This window comes from Culex pipiens, chromosome 2 (genome assembly GCF_016801865.2).
Source record: "Culex pipiens pallens isolate TS chromosome 2, TS_CPP_V2, whole genome shotgun sequence".
NCBI classification, from domain to species: Eukaryota; Metazoa; Arthropoda; class Insecta; order Diptera; family Culicidae; genus Culex; species Culex pipiens.
In genome coordinates, this window is record NC_068938.1 from 193,319,941 (window position 1) to 193,347,590 (window position 27,650).

The 27,650-nt window shown below is 35.2% G+C and overlaps 4 protein-coding genes across 7 annotated transcripts; 3 read left to right on the top strand and 1 right to left on the bottom strand.

The window, feature by feature from the left end:
* The first annotated feature begins 146 nt into the window (after positions 1-146).
* LOC120415190 (glutactin-like) lies at positions 147-12,717 on the top strand. 4 transcript variants are annotated; one of them, XM_052708386.1, is made up of 6 exons: positions 147-278; positions 10,540-11,027; positions 11,082-11,606; positions 11,664-12,038; positions 12,100-12,430; positions 12,491-12,717. In XM_052708386.1, the coding sequence occupies exons 2-6, from the start codon at positions 10,572-10,574 to the stop codon at positions 12,592-12,594; spliced, it is 1,791 nt and encodes a 596-aa protein (XP_052564346.1). In that variant the 5' UTR covers positions 147-278; positions 10,540-10,571; the 3' UTR covers positions 12,595-12,717. The 4 variants fall into 4 exon arrangements, with proteins under 4 accessions (XP_052564346.1, XP_052564343.1, XP_052564344.1 ...); XM_052708383.1 differs by lacking the exon at positions 147-278 and adding an exon at positions 3,127-3,270; XM_052708384.1 differs by lacking the exon at positions 147-278 and adding an exon at positions 4,112-4,345.
* Positions 254-1,290, top strand: LOC120415197 (uncharacterized). The gene is made up of 2 exons (XM_039576655.2): positions 254-551; positions 611-1,290. Exons 1-2 carry the CDS (start codon positions 476-478, stop codon positions 1,219-1,221), a joined length of 687 nt encoding a protein of 228 aa, XP_039432589.1. The 5' UTR covers positions 254-475; the 3' UTR covers positions 1,222-1,290.
* Positions 12,718-12,815: 98 nt separating the features above from the next.
* On the top strand, positions 12,816-20,063 carry LOC120415196 (glutactin-like). The gene is made up of 3 exons (XM_039576654.2): positions 12,816-13,801; positions 19,074-19,451; positions 19,515-20,063. Exons 1-3 carry the CDS (start codon positions 12,902-12,904, stop codon positions 19,974-19,976), a joined length of 1,740 nt encoding a protein of 579 aa, XP_039432588.1. The 5' UTR covers positions 12,816-12,901; the 3' UTR covers positions 19,977-20,063.
* A 5,776-nt stretch (positions 20,064-25,839) lies between these two features.
* Positions 25,840-27,304, bottom strand: LOC120415205 (protein FAM8A1). The gene is made up of 3 exons (XM_039576660.2): positions 26,815-27,304; positions 26,609-26,750; positions 25,840-26,547 (listed from the first exon to the last, which is right to left on the bottom strand). Exons 1-3 carry the CDS (start codon positions 27,191-27,193, stop codon positions 26,073-26,075), a joined length of 996 nt encoding a protein of 331 aa, XP_039432594.1. The 5' UTR covers positions 27,194-27,304; the 3' UTR covers positions 25,840-26,072.
* Positions 27,305-27,650: the final 346 nt, after the last annotated feature.

Sequence of the window (27,650 nt, forward strand, 5' to 3'; positions counted from 1 at the left end):
AAGTATAACTTTTCCTAACAAGTGCTGAAAAGTTCAACTTTTCAGCATCCATTTTAGTGCTGAAAAGTAGAACTCTTCAGCATTTGTTTTGAAAAGGGTTACTATTAGATTCTGTTATTTTTGGTACAGAAAAGTAGGCTGTTTCGTCGTTCAAGAATGACAGGAAAAGTAAGTAGTTTCACGACGGAATTGCAAAAAAATAAATTTTAAATATAACAATTAAAGAAAAAAATCAATTTAAGCAAAAAAAAGCAAAACTATAAAAGCAAACAACAAAAGTAAGCGAAATGTTCAACCTGCTGAGAGAATTATTCAAAACAAGATTCTAAATTATAACCCGCAAAGCAAAACCAGTTCTTCCAGAAATTTCATTCCAAATGCGCTGGATGCATTTAGAATCGAAATCGATATAAAATTGGGTCCATTTCTGTTCTGCCTCTCACACCGTTTACAACGATTCTACCGCAAAGTGAAAATGTTGCGACTGGTGCTCACAGTGTGTTTCTTGTTTAGTGCTGGCTGGGCGTATGACTTTAAGGATTCGTACTACAGTAAGTTTTTTTTTGTAGATGTTTTAAACAATTGTCTAATTATCGTATAAAATTTGCAGATGATTTCATCCTGGAGAATTTCTACACCTACCAAACCAAAAACCCAAACCTGTTGAAAATTGGCGAACCCCAAGATGGCACCTGCAAGCGACCCCTCAAGTACCACTGCTGTGACAATCTGAACGAGGAGCAGAACCTCCAGCTCGAAGTGTCCAAAATCGAGTGCTTCGTCGAGCACGTCCTGACCAGTGCCGAGGGCGTCATCGATGCCAAAAAGATCGCCGGCCCGTTGGACATATTTTCGTGCGAAAAGCTCAAGAAAATGCAGGAGGAATTTGTGTGCGTGTCGCAGTGCGTTGCCCGGAAGTGGAACATGACCGACGAGGCCGGAGATTTGTTCAGCGCCGAAGCGGTCGGCCCGATCGTTAAGAAGTTCTACGCGGAGCAGGTGTACGAAGAAGCGCAGGTTGACAGGTTTGTTAAAGAGTGCATGGAATACACGGACAAGTACGCGGCTGCCACCACCGAACTGCAGTGTAATCCGGCGGCCAGCAGTTTTGCGTACTGCATGTGGCGCAAATCGAACCTGGAATGCCCGGACGCCAAGCGGGACACGTCGGCGGCCTGTGAGCAGCTGCGGGATAAGCTGGCGGAGGCCGGGGAGGAATGAACAATTGGTGAACCTTGAATCGCAAATCCTTTTTTAATAAATCACAATAAAAAAAGGCAATAAACTGGTTATCTGAACTTTCACTTTCAACTACATATCACGGACATCCAAATCAGTTTTCAATTTTTTAATGAGTGAATTCTTTACAATGGAAAATCGTATTTGATAAGACTTCATGGTTTACCACTGAAAAAAAAATCTCATTTTCAAGAATTCCATCTGCCAAGATGGCCCATCCCTTACAATGAAACATTACCAGGAATGAATCATTTCCCAGAAATGTGTGTTGTTGCTGTCTGGATTTTTTTTTTTTTCAAAAATTGATTTATTTTTATGAGATTTGATAATAAAACTCGTATAAGTTCTGTTTCTCTTTGGTAGATTCTAACCTTCAAATCCTTTAATTCTCAAAATTTTTGAAGCATATAAAAAATTTCGACGGTTTTGTTCGAACGCGAATCAGTTCAATACGGAGCGTCGGATCTAGGTGATCTTTGTTGCATTGTATTAGTTTAAGTCCAAGGAAGATTCTTACGCCAAAAAGTGACAACTTTGGCCACTCTAGAACCGATTCCAGAAAATCTGCAGATTCGTAAAAAAAAACCAAAATTTAATTTTCTAATCTTTACAAAAAGAGAGAATAGCTTTTTTAATGATTTTTCTTCACAGAACGGTTAAGCTAAAAACAATATAACAAAAACAAAAACAAAACAAAATCAAAATCAAAAAGCAAAACGCAAAACGCAAAACGCAAAAAGCAAAAAGCAAAAAGCTAAAAGCAAAAAGCAAAAAGCTAAAAGCAAAAAGCAAAAAGCAAAAAGCAAAAACCAAAAACCAAAAAGCAAAAAGCTAAAAGCAAAAAGCTAAAAGCAAAAAGCAAAAAGCAAAAAGCAAAAAGCAAAAAGCAAAAAGCAAAAAGCAAAAAGCAAAAAGCAAAAAGCAAAAAGCAAAAAGCAAAAAGCAAAAAGCAAAAAACAAAAAGCAAAAAGCTAAAAGCTAAAAGCAAAAAGCAAAAAGCAAAAAGCAAAAAGCAAAAAGCAAAAAGCAAAAAGCAAAAAGCAAAAAGCAAAAAGCAAAAAGCAAAAAGCAAAAAGCAAAAAGCAAAAAGCAAAAAGCAAAAAGCAAAAAGCAAAAAGCAAAAAGCAAAAAGCTAAAAGCAAAAAGCAAAAAGCAAAAAGCAAAAAGCAAAAAGCAAAAAGCTAAAAGCAAAAAGCAAAAAGCAAAAAGCAAAAAGCTAAAAGCAAAAAGCAAAAAGCAAAAAGCTAAAAGCAAAAAGCAAAAAGCAAAAAGCAAAAAGCAAAAAGCAAAAAGCAAAAAGCAAAAAGCAAAAAGCAAAAAGCAAAAAGCAAAAAGCAAAAAGCAAAAAGCAAAAAGCAAAAAGCTAAAAGCAAAAAGCAAAAAGCAAAAAGCAAAAAGCAAAAAGCAAAAAGCAAAAAGCAAAAAGCAAAAAGCAAAAAGCAAAAAACTCTAGTAATGATTTAACGAATAATAAAATATGTTCAGTTAAACTTATCCTTAAACCCAAAAAGGAATGTCTAAGATAACGAACATCATGACCGATTATTATCTTTCATTGAATTAATCCTATTGAATCGGGTACAAAACAGAAGAAAACACGTCATCACAACGATTTGTTTACGTTAACGTTGTTTTATCGAGTACGCCGATTTTTTTATCGAACTCTGCTTATCACTCACCTATAGGATGAGCAAAATACACCTGAGAGTTATATTTTAATTAGCTTCCAGGTGTAAGTTTGTATGGGTAGATATCGCGCGCTGCCAAAGTCAAAATCGTACCCATAGCTTAATCCTTTTTTGTGTGATAAAAGTGATAAGCTGGACAGGACACGTGTACGAGGGGAAAATGTGAGTTTATCGTGGGGAAATATATTTAAGGTCGACGCATCACTTGCGCCCAACTAGTTGATTTTGGTTCGTCTTCGCGGAATATTGAAGCAAAAAATATCGAATGACAAACTATGGACACTTGAAGTGCATGTGACAAGTGAAATTAAACGGGATATTTGAGCAAAATTTGTACAAAAAGGTACCAGTTTGTCGTTTTAAATCATTGTTTAAAAAATAAGAACACTGGTTAATTGTGTTACTTAGTATTTTGTGTGCGGTATTTAAATGTAAAAACAACGGAAAAACTCAAAAAAAACTGGAAATAGTTGACAAAGTGTCATGTGTTTTAAAAAGTACAATCGATATCGACAAACATTCTACAGGGAAATCTTGCATACAGTTAAACCTCTTTTTACGCGGTGCGTTACGTTTCATAACTTCTCTATTTCTCTGGAACGATGCAACATTTTTATATTCTTTTAAAAGTAATTTGTAGGTTTGGTTCAGATCTACAAAACGCTTTTTGAAGCTTGCAAAAATTTTGAATGGTTTTGGAGAAATCGACGAAATAAAAAACGTAACGCCACCGCGTCAAAAGAGGTTTCTCTATGCAAAGATAAAATTTCAGAAGGGGATCAAAATGAAAATGTATCACGAGTTAATCATAAATTGGTTATTATTGTATCAATATTAGGTTGAAATTCATCAACATGGTCACATTTAAAAAAATCTTTAAGGAAACTTAATTTAAAAAAAAATAAAAGGAACGGTACAAAATCCTACTTTTTCAAAAATATCTATAGAACCTGTAGGTGATTTTTAGTCAAATAACTAAGATGTCTTTATTCGATCATCAAACTAATCGTTTACGGCATCAATTTGATTACTCCCGTTAAGACTTCCCCCAAAACCAACCCCTTTTTCTTAGCTCAAGGCATCGGGACTTTTTTCCCCCGACGTTTCTCCCGACTCAAATGAGCTCATCGAAAGAACCCGCGAGGAGTTCAGCTTCAGCTTATATTTGTACTCATTTAGGAATCTACCGTAACTGCATCCAGTGCAACGTAACGAGCGTCGCTCAGTACCGTTTAGGACGTTCGAGCAACCAGTCGGAACAGTGTGTTTAGTGTGCATCGCGGCGAATTTCGATTCCAGTGCAGTTACGATACAAAAAAGGGAAAACCCGAAAGGAAAGGGTGGATTTTACTCGAAAAGTGGGAAAGGTTGCGCGTGACGCATGGTGGTGAGCTGTGGTTGAAAGAAGCTTTAGAAAAGTGAGTTTGGAACCGATATACTATAATTCTCAAAATTTTATTTTTCAAACTTGAAACCAATCTCAAGTGAAACTTCAGAATAAAAATTAAGAGACTGACGATTATCTAAAAGTATAGTATGATTTCATCAATCGTTTTGTTATTAATTAAAAATATTCAACTTTTTTACGCTCAGTATTTCGTCCATTTCTCTAAATCATAACATTTTTGTAGTTTTTACAAAAAAAATATGACTTTTGACACATAACGATCAAGTTGCTGTTAATAAAAGTAACGTTGTAATGCGTTACGCTTTGCAGTTAGTCGATTTCTCATTATTAGCACCTTTTGAAATACAGTCCACTCTCTGGCTGTCGATCTTCTCGATATCAATATTGCTCCATCTATCGATGAATTCTTCAGTCCCTTCAAACTGCATACTTCGATTGGCTTTATTCCTCGATATTTTCTCTTGCTTGAAGGATCTCTTCCTCGACGGTCCCTTGGATTATGTTTGCTTTAAAAATCTCTTCCGGTTGTCAATATTGTCACTATCTCATGGCTTGCATAGACATTTTTCTTTGCAAAAAGATGCTTTGAAGGGTGTTTGACATTAGTGTGTTTTTGTTTGCTGGACGTTGTCATGATTCTCTCCCATAGATGGGTACCAAGGAAAACATATTTTCAATCGAGTCTTCATTTTGCATCGTTCTGTAAACTGATGATTCTCTTCCTCGACGGTCCCTTGGATATTGACAACCAGAGAGTCGACTGTATTTTTATTTTAGTTTATTCCCCTTGCGTCGATCTAAGATTTGTTTTAAAAGATTGTTTAACACAGGGGTGCTCAAAGTTTTTTGAATACGGGCCAAATTTGAAGATCAGATGAGGCTGCGGGCCAAATTTACAAAATAGGTTATTTAAAAAAAAATCATTTTCGGAATCGCAAAAAATGTTGCAAAGAACTCGGTGCAAAATAAGAACTTTTCAGCTCTCGTCGTAAATAATCGTTGAGAGCCACAATTTCAACTGTTAAAGAACGAGAGGATAGTCCTCACCAAAAGAAACGTGAGGAAAGTGCTATTTTGCGAGAGTATAGTCCTCTCGCGTGTTCATTCGTTCATTGGAACAGATCATCCTATTGAGTGGCTTATATGGACAAATGACCGCCACTTAGTCACCGAACCATGGTGGCCCATACGGCAAAGGCACGGTTCAATATGCCGAAGGTCTTGGGTTCGAGTCTCGGTACTAGTATTTTTTTTTTTTGATAGATGAACTTTTTTTGAAGATGAACCCATGAGTAAAGTACTCTCGGTAATTTTGGGATTTATTCTCTCAGTCCGCACACAGTACCATTTTACTACCGAATCGTGCTCTTTATTCTCTCGTATACCGATGTCCAGTTATGGATGAAGGAAAAAAATGTTAGAAAATTATTCAAGCTGTTTAGTTTTTTTTTTTTTTCAAAAAATGTAAGATTTGCCGAAAACAACATTTTAGAAAAAAAAACTCTTACAGCCTAACGGTTCATCGGGAATTCACTAAAATTCCAAATAATGCTCAACAAGATTCTAAACGCAGAGGAATGCATTTTTTAATAAATTTCAGCGATTGTACTTTAAATGTCATTGATATTTTGAAGGTTTTTGTTTTTTGAAGGTTTTTTTTTTTGAGGGTTTTTTGAGGTTTTTTTTTTGAATAAAGCTATGTTTGCCCCCAATTACTCGAACCAATATTTAATGATGAGGGGGAAGGGACGAGTTGGTCGACAAAACTTTGTAAAATATTTGCAACAGCCTTATTCCTCCGATTTCAACATTTTGTCTGCCTTCATCAGATGGTAGTAAATCAGATTCGTTAGCCAACTGTCTGTAGAGAATAATCAGGATAATCAGTTCGATTCTCGAGGGAAGGTTTCTAAGTGCAAAGTAAGTTTTAGGGTCAGTTCATAAAAAGGGTCATCATGATTTTCAAATGGGAATATGAAATACTTATATTTTTGAAATTATTACAGATTTCTACCTAAGTTAATGAAAGTTTTGACGATATTTACTAGTTTCACTAACATAGAAACGGATTAAATTGTTCTAATTATTAAGATTTTTTTCAAAATATTTGTGTAGTAAAATGGGGATCAAAATATTAATAAATCATAAGTTTTTTACTAATAAAAAATAAAAAAAAAACGAGCATAAAAAAGTTTGAAATAAACCTGAATTTCGAAAATTTAACATATTACAGTCAAACCTCGCATAGTGCGCAGGCGTTACGCTGAAGCAATTTTGTTTAACGCGGTGGCGTTACGCTTTTTTATTTCGTCGATTTCTCTAAAACCATACAATATTTTTGCAAGCTTCAAAAAGCGTTTTGTAGATCTGAACAAAACCTACAAATTGCTTTTAATAGACTGCAAAAATAATACGTCGTTCCAGAGAAATCGACAAATTAGAAAAACGTAACGCACCGCGTAAAAAGAGGTTTCGCTGTATCTCTTGAACAACGCAAAATTTTTGCAATCTTTTAAAAGCATTTGTAGGTATGTCCAGATCTACAAAACGCGTTTTGAAGCTTGCAAAAATATTGTTTGGTTTTAGAATCGACGAAATAAAAAACATAACGCCAACGCGTTAAAAGAGGTCTGTATTAAAAAATTTGCTTCAGAAAGGGAAGCCCTCATTGATTTCTATTGCCTCAACATTTCGATGCCCGCGTGCCTTCTTGTACTATCTTGACAGGAATCCCAGCAAGCTTAGTACAAAAGAGCACACCGCCATCGATTAATAAAGTTGTGTAAAACAAGATAAAGTATTACCAAATTTCAAGCTTTGAAGATTTAATAGCTTGAAAAATAATACAATACTGAAGGCACGATTAAAATTATATCACTGACCAATGAAAAATATTAGAAAATTAAAAAAGGACGCCATGAACTAAAACTACAAAAAAATAGAATATAAAAAGTATAACTTTGATCAATCTTTACCAAGAATTTAAAGAGGTTGTGCGTCGCGGGCAACACGCCGGATTTTCGTTGCCGTTTCCGTCTTTGTTTTCCCCCCGATTGTGTGTGTATTTCGACCCGGACGATTCCGCGATTTTGACAGTTGCTTTGGAGAATTTGAACGTTGTGCGTCGCGGGCAACACGCCGGATTTTCGTTGCCGTTTCCGTCTTTGTTTTCCCCCCGATTGTGTGTGTATTTCGACCCGGACGATTCCGCGATGTTGACAGTTGCTTTGGAGAATTTGAACGTTGTGCGTCGCGGGCAACACGCCGGATTTTCGTTGCCGTTTCCTTCTTTGTTTTCCCCCCGATTGTGTGTGTATTTCGACCCGGACGATTCCGCGATGTTGACAGTTGCTTTGGAGAATTTGAACGTTGTGCGTCGCGGGCAACACGCCGGATTTTCGTTGCCGTTTCCGTCTTTGTTTTCCCCCCGATTGTGTGTGTATTTCGACCCGGACGATTCCGCGATTTTGACAGTTGCTTTGGAGAATTTGAACGTTGTGCGTCGCGGGCAACACGCCGGATTTTCGTTGCCGTTTCCGTCTTTGTTTTCCCCCCGATTGTGTGTGTATTTCGACCCGGACGATTCCGCGATGTTGACAGTTGCTTTGGAGAATTTGAACGTTGTGCGTCGCGGGCAACACGCCGGATTTTCGTTGCCGTTTCCGTCTTTGTTTCCCCCCCCCCGATTGTGTGTGTATTTCGACCCGGACGATTTCGCGATGTTGACAGTTGCTTTGGAGAATTTGAACGTTGCGCGTCGCGGGTAACATGCCGGATTTTCGTTGCCGATTCCGTCTTTGTTTCCCCCCCGATTGTGTGTGTTTTTCGGTCCGGGCGGTTTCGCGTTTTCGCATTTAAGTTGGTTTTATCTTTCCACAGCCGGCTGTCTAAGATTGAATCATTTATGCTAAACTCAACACCAAATAACCGGGAATAGTCTCATCCGCATACTCCGACTGTTTGCCTTGAGAATGCACAATACATCACACCATTAAACAAAATTTATTGATTATTGGGTCGCATCATCATCCTCTATGTTGAATCCTGGCCATTACCCTTACCCACTAACAAAATCCCAAGTAGAAGTAGTTTTCCGGCACACGTGGGGGTGTGGATATCGTATAGAACCCACCCTTTGTAGCAACCTGTGCTAACTAACATTCCCGTCCCAATCCCCCGAGATCTACAAACTGACATGGCGGGCGCCGTTGGTGGCCAACGGCTGTTACCTATTTGCTCCAGATCTAGTTTTATTGATCTTGATGTTTTATCTTTTCAGCGCATTCATACATGCTGTTGATAAGGGAAACACCATTAGATCGTTCAAGCGTATGGTCGGTTGTATTGATAGGATATTACGGTCCTGTTCAGCAACGGAGAAGGACAACCATGGGTGGTCTCTCATGCTCATGCTCATGCTCATGCTCTTTACCAAGAATTTAAAGAACTACAGTGAAACCTCTTTGTACGCGATGGCGTTACGCGTTTAATTTTGTCGATTTCTCTCAAACCATACAATATTTTTGTATGGTTCAAAAAGCGTTTTGTAGATCTGAACAAAACCTACAAACTGCTTTTAAAAGATTGCAAAAATGTTGCGTCGTTCCAGAGAAATCGACGAATTAAAAAGCGTAACGCCACCGCGTAAAAAAAAGTTTCACTGTATCTCATTTTTTTAATGAAACCCAAAACATAAAAAAGAATTAATAACTATTTTACTGACCAATGACAAATGTTAGAAAATTAAATAAACAGAAACTAAGAAATAATAAATTTGAATGCAATAAAAGTATAATTTTGATCAATCTTTACCAAGAATTTAAAATGACAAGTTGTTGCTATCTATAACCCAAAACATAAAAAAAAACAAACAAAGCGTAATTCTTATTTCTATAATTCACTTACAATTTTTTACTGTTGGATTTAGGTTCGGTTCTAAAAATTACAATGTGATTAAACATCAAATTAATGTCATTACAATAGGTCCATATCTTTTTCAAATATTATTTAACCACGACAGGAACCGAATTTGAAAAATACTCAAGACAATTAAATTGATTTATGAAATACAATTGAACTATATTTTGTATTCCCAACAAAAAATTGCAAATTCCCTACTCTTGCCTATCTCTTTGATTTTTTTGCAAGTTACATGCATTTTTCCGATTTTCTTAGATTTTTTTTGCAAATTCCAGTAATGTTTATAACTTTAAAAGGTCACCTTTAAAGCACTGTAAAGTACCATTCGTCTCCAGCAAAATGTACTGAGAACTCATTTCGATGGAGAAGCATGGTAATTTAAAATGTGATATTTTTTTTTGGTTTTGAATTAATCATATCTCAGAACCCTGTAGATGGATATTCACCATTTTTGGAAATGTCACGAAAACATCCTGAAAAATCATAGAAAAATATGTTCAGCTGTGATTTCTACAGTTCCGACACGTTCAAATCAGCAAACAAAGTTTTCATTTGATCTGTAAGTGTACTCAGCTATGGTTTAAAAATGTCTTAGAATTTTGCATTAAAACCCGTACATTCTTTTGTAAGGTGGTGAGCTAAAATTGGTTCAGCCGTATATTTATAAAATGTAGGTTTTTTGAAAATCGTTAAAACAAATTGCCATTTTTTTGACCACCCTACTTCGGGTAGGACCACCCTAATCGCCAAACATGAAAATATGGGTCTAATTATTTTGACCAAAAACTTCCATGCCAAATTTAGGCCAAACCAAGGCCCCTTTGATTTGGATATTACTTTATTGACGTAGAATCGCAAAGAATTTGTTTTTAAATTATTATATATTATTACAAGCTAAACCCGACAAACTTCGTCTTGTCTTTTTTCGTTTCTTGACGTTTTTAGCTTGTTTGCTTATTCAGCCTCCTGTGATCAAAATTTGATTTTACATAACTTTTCCCAAACAATCTGCAAATTTTCCGGAATCGGTTCCTGAGTGGCTAAAGTTGTCACTTTTGGTGTAAGAACTTTCCTTAGAGAAGATTAATTCGTAAAATTGTATACAAATGAATTCACACAACAATATCCAGTCACCCACAAGTGCTGCAATTTCTTCACAAGTTCAGTGTCACTTCTAAATCCCACACTGAGATAAGATTGCACACATATTTCTTCCCTTCCCAACGCCGTTTGTCGACCTAAAGCCTAATCACTTTTATCAAACATAATCTCCCCCTTTTTCAGGAAGCCCCTTTCAAACTCCTCCATAATCCGCCATGTCCCCGCTGTCCAAAATGCTGACCCAGCGATTGGGCGCCATCGCCCAGCAAAATACCCGACGACCTGCTGCCACCAGCCTGTTCCACCCCTCGTTCCGGCTGTTCTCCGCGGAACCCAACCCAGACTCCACCCATCCATCTAGCGATTCCTCACATCTCCCACTGGTCGACCTCCCCGGGCAGGGCAAACTCCGCGGATCACTGACCAAGGGCGCCTGGAGTGGCGTCCCCATCCAGCAGTTCCTGAACGTTCGCTACGCGGAACCTGCCACCGGATCGCGCCGCTTCAAGGCCCCCGTTCCGGCGGAACCCTGGGAGGGGGTGCGGGACGTTTCGAAGCGGGGTCGTGCGGCTCCGTACTACGGCGACATGAAGAAGCTGCCGAAGGAGGAGCTGCAGGCGACGCTGGGGGAGCTGGAGGACTGCATCAGCTTGTGTGTGTACACGAAGGATGTAGGTATAGGTTTGGTTGGGTTGTTTTTGGGGTCTAATCTTTTTGTGTTGTAGCTTACAGCTAAGAAGCCGGTGATCGTGTACATCCACGGAGGTGGATTCTACAGCGGAAGCGCTGCCCAGCATCCACCGGAGTATCTGCTGGAGAAGGACGTGGTCTTGGTGGTGCCTCAGTACCGACTGGCTGCCCTCGGGTTTCTGTCGACCAAAACGGAGAACATACCCGGCAACGCCGCGATCCAGGACGTTCTGTTGGCATTCCAGTGGGTTAAGAAGTACATCGCACACTTTGGAGGTGATCCAGACCAGGTGACCGCTTTTGGACAGTCCGCCGGAGCCGGGATCATCTCGGCGTTGACGTTCAGTCCGGCAGCGGACGAGTCCCTGTTCGGTAAGGTGATCCTGAACTCGGGTGCAGGGTTGGCGAGCAGCTGGTCGGTGGACTACAACCCGGAGCGTAACGCTAGGGATATCGCACGACGCGCTGGATGTGACCCGAAGGCGCCCCTTGCGGAGGTTGAGAAATTCCTGCTCGAGCTGGACACGTACACGCTGTTGAAGTCGTTCTCGCAGCATATGGTAAGATGAGCGTGATCATTTACTTGATCGAGACTAATGAGTTTTTTTTCCCGACAGTGGCAAGGAACTCCCAACGGGATCAACACCATTGGAGGACATCGCTTCACGATCGGAGGTCCGTCGGGGGTCTTCCCGAAGACCCCGTACGAGGTCATGAAGCGTGGTGGTGGACGCAAGAATCTCCCCATGCTGACCGGAGTCGTGAAGCACGAGGGAACGTTCCCGCTGGTGGACATCTGCGTGATCCTCGCCCACATGAAGCTACTGGGGAACAAGGACTTTATGCGGCACGATCTGCTGGAGGAGCTGTCCCGCATTCTGGCCGTCAACGAGAACAGCAACTCGTTGGGACCGTTGACCGCCAAGGCGATGTTCAACGCCGAAGATCTCAGCTCAGGAGATTTCCGCAAGCTGATCCCCAGCTTGATCGATGTAAGTACAGAGAGGATCTTCGGTACCGTAAGATCGCCTAATCCTCCTATTTCTCTTCAAGTACTGCGGCACGACGATCATCAAGGCGACCACGCTGCGATCAGCCCAGTACAACAGCCGCCACTGTCCGGACCGGACGTTCGTGTACAGCTTCGACTACCAGGGCGAGCATACGCGCTTCGGATACGACCAGGACATCAGCAAGATTCCGTTCGACGGCGGCGTCCACCACACCAACGACCTGCTGTACCTGTTCCCGTACCCCAAATCGGCAGCGCAGCTTAACTCCGACGACACCGAGATCGCGAAGCGCATGGTCGACCTGTGGACCTCGTTCGCGATCGACGGAGTCCCACGGACGCCGGATCTTCCCGAATGGCCAGCGTTTAAGAGTAAGTTAATCGAGTGATCATGCTTTCATAATGCTTTACTAACCGCCTCTCGTTACCCAGATATCTACGGCCCGTACCTTCACATCGACAAGCAGTTCTCCATCGGACAGAACTTCCTGGACGAGATGACGGTCGCGACTGATGAGGCCCGCAGGGCCAAGTGAATCAGCTGTTCTGGTCACACGCTTGGTAACCAAAACACACCACAAAGAATTACCCTAAGAGCTTAGCATGTTAAGTAACTTTAAGATAGTCGACTAGCCAAAATAAATCTCTAGATAAACGAATATCTTCCGCGTCATTTCGCTTTATCAAACGATATCGGTTGAAGAATCCCGTCGGTAACACAGCGCGTCATCGTCAACTGGGTTCCCGTGAACAGATAAGCTCATCCGGATTAACCTCACGGTCTTCTTATCGTTGTCGATAAAATGCAGCTGAAACCGGGTGCAACTGCTCAATGTCACGAAGATGTCCAAGATCAGCGGACTGGTGCTTCGTGGAGTGGTTCACCATCGGAACAGTGCAGTGATCGCGGCAAGGATGTTCAGCAGTGAAAGCCCGATCGTTGACCTACCGGGGTTAGGATCGCTGAAGGGTTCTACCACAACGGGAGCATGGTCCGGTACCAAGATCCTCCAGTTCTTGAACGTTCGGTACGGTGAACCAGCGAACGGAACAGCTCGTTTCAAGCCGACAATCCCAGCGAAACCGTGGACGGGTGTTCTCGACGTGTCCAGCCCCAAGTTGGGATCTCCAGTGTACCACGACATGAAGCACTACAGCCCGGAGCAGCTCTCCGGAAACCTCGAGGATTGCATCAACCTGTGCGTCTACACGAAGGATACCACAGCCAAGAAGCCAGTGATCGTGTACATCCACGGTGGAATGTTCTACGACGGTGCCGCGTCCCACTACCCGCCAAACTACCTCATGGAAAAGGACGTAGTCCTTGTCGTACCCCAGTATCGACTGGGACCGCTAGGATTCCTCTCAACCAAAACCAAGACCATCCCAGGTAACGCCGGCATCCACGACGTGATCATGGCCTTCGAGTGGGTTCAAAAGTACATTGAGCACTTTGGCGGAGATCCCAACCAGGTGACCGCCATGACCCAGTCCTCCGGAGCTTCCATGGTCAGCTCGCTGCTGTACAGTCCGGCGATAGATACGGAGAAGTTGTTCCACAAGCTGATACTTCAATCGGGATGCTGCTTTAGTTCCTGGACCTACGATCCGCATCCGGATGAGAACGCAAGGGATATGGCGGAACTTGCCGGTTGCAGTCCGAAGGCTTCGATAGAGGAAGTGGAACAATTCCTGCTGGATTTGGACATTCGGGAGTTGATGAGGGCGTTCTCAAAGCATTACGTAAGTGTTGGATTTCAGTTCTAAATTTTCTAAGCTTTTTAAAATATTCTAAAAAAAATGCCTGAATTTTTTGATTTGAAATTGCCTCAAAATATTTTGCTAAATTTCAAATTGTTTTTATTTTCAAAATTTAACAAATTTATAAAATTTTCAACATCTTGAAAATTTTCTAAATTAAAAAATATATATATATATATTTTGACAGATTTTTTTTAATTTATTTTTCTATTTCTTAAACTTTGTTATTATTTTTTTTAATTTTTTTTTTTAATTTTTTAATTTATTTGCAAGTTTTTTTACACTTTCTAATTATTTTAAATTTTCAATATATATTCAATAATTATACAAACCTAAATTTACAAGAAATAAATAAATTTCATGATTTTCAGGTTTTTAAAATTCATGATTCTCTAAATTTTTAAAATTATCTAAATTGGTAAAACTTTTATAATTAATCTTCTAAATTTTCAATTTATTTTTTTTTATTTTCGAATATGTATAATATTCTATATCAGAGGCGACGCGTGGCCAAAATGTTTACCTGTTCAAACAATCTTTTCAGTAATTTTCAAGTTTTTTAGCTCAATTATATTTAAAAAATATCTTTTATACATGATAAAGAGAAATTAGATGATGTTAGCAATATTGTTGTGAGAATTATTGATCACATGATTTTTATTGAAATAGTAACTTTTTCAAATTACACCAATGATCATCCTTTAAGAAGTGTAAAATTGAAATGATTTTTACATCGTAGTTTTCTATAATTAGCTTGTTTTGTAAATGAATAAAAAACTAAATCAAAACTCAAAAATGAGGCGTAATCCAACCACAAGTTTTTCCCTGGAGTTTTCTTTAGAATGACTGAAATCACGTGCTCTAGTTTCCTGACCAAAACAATTAGGCCATAACAAATGTATTTTACGTTTCTCTTCAAAATTTCCCTAAAACACTAGAAGAGAAAAAATTTATATCGATGATAATAAAAATGTTCATTTAACAAAAACTCGTGCAATCGATTGGACGTTTAACCTTTATTTTTGCATTGATTTTCAAAATGGGCTTTTTAAGCATATAACAAATTTTGAATTGATAGCCACAAATAAAAAATAATTGCCATAATTAAGTATAAAAAGTCTGAGATTTTTTGTTTTTTTACTGCATCTCATATCTCAATATAAATCCATAAAATAAAATAAAAAACATCACTTTATAAAATTTTCCGAAAAAAAAATTTAAACGATCAAAACTCAAGAATTCAAACCAAGTAGACATTATTACGACAGCTTATTTAAGCTTTGTTTTGATTTTTGTTTTTGTACAAATAACTTTTGAAGTAAATTATTGTATGCTTGGTAGGTTAAAGATTTCGTTCTATTTTCTTCCAAATTATTTTGCAAATCTGTCGATATGAACTTGCTTGCTCACTTTTGACAGAGCTATTTATTACTTTATTTCAGTTAAAAACGCTTTTTGGAAGCAACATGCCGTTCTACTATTTATAACAATTTAAAAAGTTTTACTAAAATATTTGAGCAAGCACGCCAAATCGTCTTGGAATCATGGAACAGCCAAGCGCATTCGTGTCCATAGAGCTCTCAATGAAAATCTAACGCGCACTGAAAATCCTCCCAAGCAGCCACCAACCTGTTCGGATTTCTCCATGCACGAGTTCCCATACAACGCATCCAAAAATACACAGAAAGCCGCCCCAATATGTACACGCTGGACGGTATGAATGTGGTAGTTCAGGGTGTGCATGAAAGCTTTTGCACAGTCGACATAAAAGCGCGCGAGCCGAGACGCGAGCAGGGAGAGAGCAAAATCTGGAGTTTTTCTCTCTCTCTTTGAACTTTGCTCTCTCCCTGCTCGCGTCTCGGCTCGCGCGCTTTTATGTCGACTGTGCAAAAGCTTTCATGCACACCCTGAACTACCACATTCATACCGTCCAGCGTGTACATATTGGGGCGGCTTTCTGTGTATTTTCTTAATCTTGCATTTTTTTAAAAATAAAAAAACTAAATTGGATTTGATTTAATTTTTAGTTCTTTTTTAACATTTTTAAAATTTTCTTCTTACTTATTTATCATTTTGAAAAAAAAATCTGAATTTTCATATTTTTTAATTTTTAATATGAAAAAAAACTTATTTCAATGCAAACAATCGGATTTTTTATTCAATTAAAGTATTACACAAATTCAAATAATTTTTTTTTTTTTTTTTTTTTTTTTTTTTTGGGAGGGTGATCCAGCCGCACATCGTTGATGTCGAAACCTCTAAACTGGGCCCTCGTCCTGTCACGTCCGTCAGTAGTCTTGTCGTACATTACAACTAGAACCAGATCTGCCAATGAATTAGTACACTTCGACCAAATAAACACTGACGCTGTATGGATCTGACTCTAGAATAAATGCACAGTTGTGTGTTATTCATAAGTCCAAAATGTTCAATTATTCATATAAGTCCAAATTTTCATTTGCGGATAACTACCTAACTTGAATTGAATACAAGATTTAAAGCAACCTATCCGAAAGCTACTCTTATCTCAAATCCCCGACATGTTGATTAATAGCCAAAAAAACATTTCTTTTAAAACCTGTCTGGCTTCTCAAAAAAAAAAATTAATAACAGTTCATATTTTACAAGACGTCAATTGAAAAAGAGACGACCATTTGATCGTCAGAATTCCAGTAGATCCTCGATTCGCAACAATGGTCGATACAATCATAATCCGACAACCGTTAGTTCAACAGATCAACGAACTTAGTCCGATATCATTTCACTATTGATTGATCGAGACTCTACGGAAATTTAAACAAATCATAATGGTTTTATGCTACTTGAATGAAAATCACCGATTGTGATAGAATTACTAAATTCACTGTTACTAATTTTGTCCCTAAATAACTAAAGGCAAAGTATAAAAAGTTGATATTTATAGTTAAAATCCTAAATTCTACAAAAACTATTTTTTTTAAAACCCGCATCCTAACCTGACACCCACATTAAGATAGGGAAAAATCACATATGTAGCGGTTCATTGTACAAATGTGATATTTCCACTATCAGAGAACCTCCTTGTCTCGATGACAGCTTACCGGCCATCGATTAAGCCCTGAGACTGCGCCAAAGTGGGTTCTCGCAGCATGAAGTGGTGTCCATGTGTAAAAATGGAAGCTTCAGCAATAAACTGAACACTTCGATTTTAATTCCACATCGAATCAAATCATACTCTTTGTCAAACAAGCATCAAACCTATGAAACTCATTATGACAAAGCCCAAATTCAAATAATCTATTTTTTTATAACAATTTTTATTTTTTAATCTTTAACTTTAAATTTTATTAAATTTTCCTAATTTTGCATTTTTTTTTAATTTCAAAAACTTTTTAATTTAATTTGATTTAATTTTTTTTATCATTTTTATTTTTTTTTTATTTATCATTTTTATTTTTTTTAATTTATCATTTTATGAAATTTTCTGGATGTTTTTAAAACCATCTTTTGTTTTGATTCTCAACACTAAAAAAAACTTTTATGTAAATTTTCATCGATTTTCTCAGTTTTCTAAATTTTCTTATTTCTTTGCAAAAAAAATCGGAATTTTTAAATTTAGTTATAAGAATTACACAAATTAAATTTAAATGTTCCAAATTTATTAATTGTACAATTTATTACAAATGCTTTTGTATTTCATTTTTTTGTTCAATTTTCTAAGACTGTTGCACAAATTTAAAAAAAGTTTATGTCCCTCCTAAAATTGTGTATGCTGTTTTGAATTTATTAGAGTTTTTTTTGTAAAATACTCAAATAAAAAAAAATATTTTTTGAAAATACAAAATATTGTATTTTTCCGAATGTACTAAAATTTTCATTATTTGCAATATGGTTATCAAACTAAGCGAAATTTGCTATGCATTTTCACTTCATTACATTTTTTTTTGTAAAATCCTAAAATTTTAAAAAAATACCGTATTTTTTGAAAGCACTAACATTTTCATAATTTGCATTAAGAGTATCAGATTAGGCAAAATTTTGTATGCATTTTCACTTTTTTAGAGTTTTTTTTTAAAAAAAGAACAACAAATTTTACAAAATACTGTAGTTTTTCGAAAATACTAAAATTGGCATTTTCACTTTATTAGAGTTTTTTTGTAAAATACTAAAATTTTCTTAAATACGACGTTTTTCGAAAGTAATCAAATTTTTATGATTCGCTATACAGTCCAGACTCGATTATCCGAAGTTCGATTATCCGAAGGTGTGCATGGGACTTCGGATAATCGAATTAGAACATTTTTTTTTTCGTTTTTCGTTTATTTGAGTTCTGCGAGCCAATTTTAATCAAATTTGAGTTGTTGGTTGCCTATTAAATTAAATATTTTTTCAATATTTCATCTCCGCCATTTTGACCGCCATCTTGGATTTCCAAATTCTAAATAAATTTTATGGGTCATACATAGGCTCAACAAACAAAAATAAGACAACGTGGTTTGATTATCCGAAGTTACATTTGTCCGAGGCCTTCGGATAATCGAGTCTGGACTGTATTGGTATCAAACGAAGCGAAATTTTGAATGCATTTTCAATGTATTGAAGTGTTTTGTAAAATACTAAAATTTTCACAAACGCCGTTTGATAAAAACACTCAAATTTATCAAAAATCAAGCAAAGCTTGAAATACAAAAAATACCTTATTTTTAGAAAACCATGTTTTTCTTTGTATTTTTCATTAAAATTTGAACATTTTTGAAAAATAACGCCTATTTTTTAAACGAATAACTATTATAGTTATCGAAATTCGAAATTTTATCATTAACAACCTTGATATTTAGCATAATTGGGCTCGCTCAAAAATATTTGATTTTTTTTTTGTGGAATTCCAATGTGTAATACCGCAAAATGTTTATTTTTTCGCGGTAAAAAATAACTTTTGACAATACTTAGATAACTTTAAACAACATATTTTTTTGAATTTCTTAATTTTTCTAAAACTTTGTTGGTCTAAATTTGTCTAAATTTTTGATATTTTTTATTTTAAATATCATAAATTTTATTTTTTTTTTATTTTTCTATATTTTTCAATTATCTTAATCTTTTGAATTTCCTTTTTTCAATTTTCTATAAATTTATACAAAAATCTTAATAATATGTGTTTTTTCTTAATTTTTTCATAAATTTTTCAATTTTTATATTTTTTTATAATTTTCTATTTTTTTAAACTGTCTAAATTTCCCGAATTTTCTAAAAATTTTTCTCGTTTTTTTACCAGCGCATTATGATCGCCAAAACCGGAGTCAACGAGGTCGGAGGTTGCCGGTTGACGGTCGGTTGCCCGCATGGCCTCTACCCAACAAATCCGTACTACGCCATGAGGAGGGGCAAGGTTCGCAAGAACCTTCCCATGCTGATCGGAACGGTCAAGCACGACGGGACGTTCGCTCTGCTCGATAGTTTCCTCTTTCTGAAGGCGAAGAAGCTGCTCGGAAGCAAGGACATCAACTCGTACTCGATGATCGACGAGCTGAACCAGATCATGGGCATGGACGATCCAACCTGCGTTGGGCGTTCGCTGCAGACGGCGTTGTTCTACAAGCAGGAAGATTTGGCCTCGGGAGATCTACTCCGGCTGATTCCAAGCATGTCAGATGTAAGTCACTAAATGGCGCCTCAAAGTCGCAATGATCTTCAGAGTTTCATCTCTTCTTTCCAGCACGCTGCAACCTGCCTCCTAAAAGGTCCAGTCTTGAAGCAAGCCCAACTCAACGCTCTCCACCAACCCAACCAGACCTTCCTGTACTCGTTCGACTACGCCGGAGAGCACACCCGCTTCGGGTTCGGCGTCGACACCGATCAATTCCCCTTTTCCGGCGGAGTTCACCACAGCGATGATCTGCAGTACCTGTTTCCGTACCCGAAGGCGGCGGCCCAGCTGAACGAGCGCGATACGGTTATCGCCAAGCGGATGGTCGACCTGTGGACTTCGTTTGCGATCGGCGGAGTGCCGCAGGCGGAACAGGTTCCGGAGTGGCCAGCTATGAGCGCGGTATGTGGGCCGTACCTGAAGATCAACGAGGAGTGTACCGTTGGGCAGAACTACGTGGAGCAGTTTACGGCCACGATGGATGATCCGACGGCGATCGCGAAGAAGCCGAAAAAGGTGGCTAAAATGTGAGATGGTTTTAAGTTTGTTTAAAAAGTTATGCTTTGTTTGCTTTTTTTGTAAAGCCATGAAACGCGTAAAATAAAAAGTAAAGAATAATTAATGCACAGAAAAAAATCAATTCTTGAAACCGTGAAGTCAGTTCACGATTATGAGAACCACGAAGGAATATATTCACGTTTATGGTGCAAATGCACCATACTCATGAATAAATTCCTTCGTGGATCTCACATTCGTGAACTTAATTCACGATTACGGGAATTGCTTTTTTTCTGTGTGGATTGCATTTCTTTATCATAATATTCCGGTTTAAGTTAAGTTTAAAATTCTGTAAAATTTTACATTTAATAAATAGTTATAAATACTTAATTTGTTTCAAATTTACTTTTTAAATTTCTGGCTGTTTTTCAAATCACTTTTTGTCAGAGGTATTTAAAAAACAACAAAACGAATATAATGAAACATTGGTTTATGAACCTTTTAATAAAAAAACTCCAGAAATATTCCAATTTTCAGACATTTTTTAAGTATTTTTTTCTAAATGTTCTAAGTTTTTTGATTTTTTTTAAATTTATAGTTTTCATTTTTTTATGAAAAATTCCTAAATTTTGTTTTTGATTTTCTTTTTGTATATTTTTAAGTTTCTTAAGGCCGTACTTTGAATTTCATTAAAATTAGAAATACTTATTTTCAAACGAGCTCAAACATACTAAATGTGAATTTCAATGCAGAAAATGCATTTCAGGTTGTTTTCAGTTGATAAGACTTCAATTTATATTGAAATTTCTAAAAATTTTCTCCAAATTTCTGATATTTAAAAAAAATATTATATTCAAGTTTTTAATATCTCATTTTTTTCTAATTTCTTGTTTTTAAACCTTTTTAAATTTTTATTTTGAAATTCTGAATTTTCACAGTTTAGTTTTCAATCAAATTTTATTTTTTTTTTTTTTGAGTAGTGCGGTGCCTGTGTGGACGCTCAGTCCTGTTTTTTTTTCGTGTTATTTTCCGTCTCTTTTATGTCGCTGTTCGAGTGCATGGGATTGGTCATTATAATTAAATAATGGCATCAGTAGTGCGGTGCCTGTGTGGACGCGCAGTCCTGTTTTTTCGTGTTATTTTCCATCTCTTTTGTGTCGCTATTTGTGTACATGGGGTGATTGGATTTCTTCTGATTCGTGTTGTTTTCATCTCTTTTGTGTCGTTGTTTGTGTGCATGGGGTGATTGGTCTTCTTCTTCTTCTTTTTTCTTTATTTTTAGTTCGCGCGTTCGTTGGCCAATGAGTTTATTTTTGTTCTCTTTACATGGTTTTCGATGGAAACGATCCGAATTCTTTTTTTTTTCGAGACAAGCAAGTCGTATTGCTGGATTAAGTCCTTTCTATATCATCGATGATCGGAAGGCACGCCGACGAATATGTTTTAAGGCTTATGATATAAAATCATTTTAATGAATAAAGCCCTTCTTACATCACCGTTGATCGGAAGGCACGCCGACGAAGAATTTCTGGAGGATCGCGGTCGAATTAATACTATATTTAAAATTCTAGATAGCTATCTTTCGGATTCGATTGTGAGTAGCGGGACTTCGCGGTTACTATGCAACGTATTTTTTGGAGTCTTTTTATATTTTAAATTTATAAGTCCTTCTTTTATCATCGTTGATAGGAAGGCACGCCGCCGGTTAAGTTCGTTTAAGTTATTGTTTTAATTTCATTACAATCGGTTACGTGGTGTCCTGTTTTCTTTTCGTTTATATTCGTTGATCGTAATAATTTATTCCAATTGGCAGCTTTAGTATTAACTCATCTACTATTTTTGACATTTGCTCGCGTTATCTTAATTGTACCAACAGTAAAAATATACTGATAAGTCCAGCCCATAGCACTACCGCTCGGTTGGCACGCGTTCGATTAAAACAAACTTTTTAAATAATCAATTATTTATCTTTCCGCAGCCGGCTGCCTAAGATTTAAAATTTCAACCGATAAACAAAATGCTCATGGTCACATCACTGCCACTCGTGAATCCTGACCTCATACCCATCTACTAACCCCCTCAAAACTCATGTGATACTTTGTCGGAGAAGCAGTCGATTGGGCGGTCTCTATCACTCAAGTATCGGACTAACATTCCCATCCACTTCCCCGTGACCCTACCACTGGTCGTGGCCGGCGCCGGTATTGATCAGCATGATAGGGGCCTTTGAGAAGTTGCGAAGCGAGGAAAGATAGCACCCACTTATCTTCCACGGCTCGTGGATGTAACTTCTGGAGGTCCTGGTCAATAACGGAGTAGCAACTGCGGGTGGGCACCTATGCTTATGCTTATGCTTAAATTTTATTTTTTTTTATTTCAGAATAATTTATTTCTTTAGCTTTTAAAATTTTCAAAATTAATTTAAATCATTTATTTTTGTGTGTTTTTTTTTTCCTATTTTATATATATTTTTAACCTTCTTTAATTTTTTTGAAATTTCGTAATAGTTTAAAATCATTTTATTTTTCTATCTTAGCTAGAAATTTATTTGTTTTGGAAATTTCTCAAAATTCTTATTTTCTTATTTTTTTTTGAATATTAAAAAATATAAATTTCGTGAATAATTTTTTTGTGAATATTATTAATTTTTTGAGTTTTTTCAATTTGCTTAATGGTTGTAAATTATTTATTATGTTGTCCTGAATTATTCATTTATTCACTTTTCGAAATTTTCTAAATAAATAAACTTAACTTTTTTTTAACCACCTGTATTAGTAATTTTTGTTTTTTTTTTAATATTTAATTGTTTTTTTTTATTTTTCTTTCTTAGCTGGAAATTTTAAATTTTAGAAACTTTCTTAAAATTTTTATTATCAAAATTTTCGAAATTTTAAGATTTTCAATTTAAAAAAAAAATCAAATTTTCTTAATTGGTGTAAATTATTGTAAATCATTGTAAATTATTGTAAATTATTGTAAATTGTTGTGAATTGTTGTAAATTTTTGTATTTTTTTGTAAATTTTTGTAAATTTTTGTAATTTTTTGTAAATTTTTGTAAATTTTTGTAAATTTTTGTTAATTTTTGTTAATTTTTGTTAATTTTTGTAAATTATTGTGAGTTATTGTAAATTATTCTAAATTATTGTAAATTACTGTAAATTATTGTAAATTATTGCAAATTATTGTAAATTATTGTGAATTATTGTAAATTATTGTAAATTATTGTAAATTATTGTAAATTATTGTAAATTATTGTAAATTATTGTAAATTATTGTAAATTATTGTAAATTATTGTAAATTATTGTAAATTATTGTAAATTATTGTAAATTATTGTAAATTATTGTAAATTATTGTAAATTATTGTAAATTATTGTTAATTATTGTAAATTATTGTAAATTATTGAAAATTATTGAAAATTATTGAAAATTATTGCAAATTATTGTAAATTCTGTTAAATTATTGAAAGTAACTGTAAATTATTGAAAATTATTGTAGTTATTGTAAATTATTGTTAGTTTTTGTAAATTGTTGTAAATAGTTATAAATTGTTGTACATTGTTCCAAATTGTGCTAAATTGTTGCTAATTGTTGTAAATTATTGCAAATTGTTGTAAATCGTTTTATGTTAATGTGAATTGTTGATAATTATTAAAAAATGTTGTTATTTGTTACAAACTGCTTAATTTTGGTTTGCTTGTTTGTTTTGTTATCTAAATATAAATCTCTTTGAATATTTTTTAAGCTTTCAAAATCTTTTAGTTTTTAAGTTTTAAGTTTTAAGTTTTAAGTTTTAAGTTTTAAGTTTTAAGTTTTAAGTTTTAAGTTTTAAGTTTTAAGTTTTAAGTTTTAAGTTTTAAGTTTTAAGTTTTAAGTTTTAAGTTTTAAGTTTTAAGTTTTAAGTTTTAAGTTTTAAGTTTTAAGTTTTAAGTTTTAAGTTTTAAGTTTTAAGTTTTAAGTTTTAAGTTTTAAGTTTTAAGTTTTAAGTTTTAAGTTTTAAGTTTTAAGTTTTAAGTTTTAAGTTTTAAGTTTTAAGTTTTAAGTTTTAAGTTTTAAGTTTTAAGTTTTAAGTTTTAAGTTTTAAGTTTTATGTTTTAAGTTTTAAGTTTTAAGTTTTAAGTTTTAAGTTTTAAGTTTTAAGTTTTAAGTTTTAACTTTTAAGTTTTAAGTTTTAAGTTTTAAGTTTTAAGTTTTAAGTTTTAAGTTTTAAGTTTTAAGTTTTAAGTTTTAAGTTTTAAGTTTTAAGTTTTAAGTTTTAAGTTTTAAGTTTTAAGTTTTAAGTTTTAAGTTTTAAGTTTTAAGTTTTAAGTTTTAAGTTTTAAGTTTTAAGTTTTAAGTTTTAAGTTTTAAGTTTTAAGTTTTAAGTTTTAAGTTTTAAGTTTTAAGTTTTAAGTTTTAAGTTTTAAGTTTTAAGTTTTAAGTTTTAAGTTTTAAGTTTTAAGTTTTAAGTTTTAAGTTTTAAGTTTTAAGTTTTAAGTTTTAAGTTTTAAGTTTTAAGTTTTAAGTTTTAAGTTTTAAGTTTTAAGTTTTAAGTTTTAAGTTTTAAGTTTTAAGTTTTAAGTTTTAAGTTTTAAGTTTTAAGTTTTAAGTTTTAAGTTTTAAGTTTTAAGTTTTAAGTTTTAAGTTTTAAGTTTTAAGTTTTAAGTTTTAAGTTTTAAGTTTTAAGTTTTAAGTTTTAAGTTTTAAGTTTTAAGTTTTAAGTTTTAAGTTTTAAGTTTTAAGTTTTAAGTTTTAAGTTTTAAGTTTTAAGTTTTAAGTTTTAAGTTTTAAGTTTTAAGTTTTAAGTTTTAAGTTTTAAGTTTTAAGTTTTAAGTTTTAAGTTTTAAGTTTTAAGTTTTAAGTTTTAAGTTTTAAGTTTTAAGTTTTAAGTTTTAAGTTTTAAGTTTTAAGTTTTAAGTTTTAAGTTTTAAGTTTTAAGTTTTAAGTTTTAAGTTTTAAGTTTTAAGTTTTAAGTTTTAAGTTTTAAGTTTTAAGTTTTAAGTTTTAAGTTTTGAGTTTTAAGTTTTAAGTTTTAAGTTTTAAGTTTTAAGTTTTAAGTTTTAAGTTTTAAGTTTTAAGTTTTAAGTTTTAAGTTTTAAGTTTTAAGTTTTAAGTTTTAAGTTTTAAGTTTTAAGTTTTAAGTTTTAAGTTTTAAGTTTTAAGTTTTAAGTTTTAAGTTTTTAGTTTTGAGTTTTAAGTTTTAAGTTTTAAGTTTTAAGTTTTAAGTTTTAAGTTTTAAGTTTTAAGTTTTAAGTTTTAAGTTTTAAGTTTTAAGTTTTTAGTTTTTAGTTTTGAGTTTTTAGTTTTTAGTTTTTAGTTTTAAGTTTTAAGTTTTAAGTTTTAAGTTTTAAGTTTTAAGTTTTAAGTTTTAAGTTTTAAGTTTTAAGTTTTAAGTTTTAAGTTTTAAGTTTTAAGTTTTAAGTTTTGAGTTTTAAGTTTTAAGTTTTAAGTTTTAAGTTTTAAGTTTTAAGTTTTAAGTTTTAAGTTTTAAGTTTTAAGTTTTAAGTTTTAAGTTTTAAGTTTTAAGTTTTTAGTTTTTAGTTTTGAGTTTTTAGTTTTTAGTTTTTAGTTTTTAGTTTTTAGTTTTTAGTTTTTAGTTTTTAGTTTTTAGTTTTTAGTTTTTAGTTTTTAGTTTTTAGTTTTTAGTTTTTAGTTTTTAGTTTTTAGTTTTTAGTTTTTAGTTTTTAGTTTTTAGTTTTTAGTTTTTAGTTTTTAGTTTTTAGTTTTTAGTTTTTAGTTTTTAGTTTTTAGTTTTTAGTTTTTAGTTTTTAGTTTTTAGTTTTTAGTTTTTAGTTTTTAGTTTTTAGTTTTTAGTTTTTAGTTTTTAGTTTTTAGTTTTTAGTTTTTAGTTTTATTATTATTTTTTTTGCAAAAAAGGACTTTCTTTCGTTGCTCTACATTTCAAATACAGATGCAGACATTTTACTACTGCTACATTTATTAGGATGATCGATTAAAAAATATTTGGTTAACGAAATATCCCCCCCGCGGATCAGGTCCCGAGAGGCAACACCCTGCCATTTGCGTAATTTTCCATCAACTGTCCAACGGTTGATGCTTAGTACTTAATAAACCCACTCAAAATAAAATCCCCAAACACAGCTCGATTCCATGACTAAACGCGACTTACCACCATCTTCTTAACCTTCCTAGCGCCTTCGCAGCACCGGCGCAGGATTGTCCTCGACGACGATGGTTTTGGTCATGACGTCGTACATGGTTCGGTTGTGCCTGAAGAAGAACATCAGGAAGCACATCGGGAAGAAGAGCGCAATCAGGGCGTTCTTGGCGACCGATCGGCAGAGCGCCCGCCGGAAGCCCGGATTGGCCGCCGGGTAGAGCAGCGCCCGGATCGGCGTTTGCTGGTTCGCCACCAACCCGCCGGCCGGGGGTGGATCCAGCAGAACGACGGCGTCCACGTGCACGATTCGTATGCCCATCAGCATTTTTCCGGGTGTGGCGCCGCCGATTTGACCCTGGCCGTGGATTGTCCAGAGAGTTTCGTACACGCAGACGGCGCATTTTGTGATTATTTCCAGTATTATTAGCTCAGAGGTGTACGAGAGTAGTTCGGTGTAGTCCTCCTCGATCGAGTTGCGGATGGCGTCGAAGTCGATGTCGAGTCTGTAGAATGACGAGAAGAAAGTTTTGACCAAGGCCGTGCCGTAGAGCGAGCAATACTTACAAGTCAATCTCAAAGAAGTCGATGAACGCCATCGTGGTCATAACTTTCAGCAAAAAGATGATGATAATGTCGATCGCCTCGGCCACGAAGCGCTTCCAAAGGGGTGCAATTATGTACTCGTAGCCGCCGTTCCGGTTGATAACTGCGAAACAGAAAACAAAATCTTTAATTCAAGAAATACTCATTCCCGCGAAATAAACCCTTACTCTCTTCCTGCCTGGCAGGATCCAACATTTGCGCGGCCCTCCTCTGGTTGGCCTGAGCTTGGTTCCCACCATGGGGGACCACACTGTTCCCACCGGTCGTTCCGGATGCCGTGCCCGCTCCCGGCCCAGCTGTCCCGGCCTGGAACAGCTGCGGATAGTTGTTCATCAAGTAGTACGGAAAGTAGGCCTGCAGTTGCTGCTGCATCTGGGCATGGTGCAGCCACACCCGGAGCAGCTCGAAGTAAATCTGTTTCGGAGTTTTGGACGGATCGATCGCAATCGCCGAAGCAGGAAGATCGACCGTGGGAACCGACGGGTCGGCGAGGCTTGCGGCCTCATCCGGATCGGGTTTCGCCGTTTTGTCCGACGGTTCGTCCATAATTTGCAGGAAAAGTGCACAAAAGATATAAGCAAGAAAACTATGCGGAAATTTTGCTGGAAAACTGCGTCAGAAAACAAAGATTTTGCTAGGGGTACGTGTTTTTATTTACTTATCAGGATTGACAGCTGAAAGCGAACGTCACAGAGGGAAGAGCTCGGAGACGATTTTGCGTTTTGTGTGTGACGTTCAGGGGTGTGAATGTTATGTTTGATTTTTTTGTATTTTTGTATTTTTGTATTTTTGTATTTTTGTATTTTTGTATTTTTGTATTTTTGTATTTTTGTATTTTTGTATTTTTGTATTTTTGTAATTTTGTATTTTTGTATTTTTGTATTTTTGTATTTTTGTAATTTTGTATTTTTGTATTTTTGTATTTTTGTATTTTTGTATTTTTGTATTTTTGTATTTTTGTATTTTTGTATTTTTGTATTTTTGTATTTTTGCATTTTTGCAT

Coding starts and splice junctions, on each gene's coding strand:
- LOC120415190 (XM_052708386.1), top strand. CDS start 10,572: ATGTCCCCGCTGTCCAAAATGCTGACCCAGCGATTGGGCGCCATCGCC. Junction 11,607..11,663: donor AGTCGTTCTCGCAGCATATG/GTAAGATGAGCG, acceptor TTTTCCCGACAG/TGGCAAGGAACTCCCAACGG. Junction 12,039..12,099: donor TGATCCCCAGCTTGATCGAT/GTAAGTACAGAG, acceptor TTTCTCTTCAAG/TACTGCGGCACGACGATCAT.
- LOC120415196 (XM_039576654.2), top strand. CDS start 12,902: ATGTCCAAGATCAGCGGACTGGTGCTTCGTGGAGTGGTTCACCATCGG. Junction 13,802..19,073: donor GGGCGTTCTCAAAGCATTAC/GTAAGTGTTGGA, acceptor TTTTTTTACCAG/CGCATTATGATCGCCAAAAC. Junction 19,452..19,514: donor TGATTCCAAGCATGTCAGAT/GTAAGTCACTAA, acceptor TCTTCTTTCCAG/CACGCTGCAACCTGCCTCCT.
- LOC120415197 (XM_039576655.2), top strand. CDS start 476: ATGTTGCGACTGGTGCTCACAGTGTGTTTCTTGTTTAGTGCTGGCTGG. Junction 552..610: donor CTTTAAGGATTCGTACTACA/GTAAGTTTTTTT, acceptor TAAAATTTGCAG/ATGATTTCATCCTGGAGAAT.
- LOC120415205 (XM_039576660.2), bottom strand. CDS start 27,193: ATGGACGAACCGTCGGACAAAACGGCGAAACCCGATCCGGATGAGGCC. Junction 26,751..26,814: donor TCCTGCCAGGCAGGAAGAGA/GTAAGGGTTTAT, acceptor TCTGTTTCGCAG/TTATCAACCGGAACGGCGGC. Junction 26,548..26,608: donor GACTTCTTTGAGATTGACTT/GTAAGTATTGCT, acceptor GTCATTCTACAG/ACTCGACATCGACTTCGACG.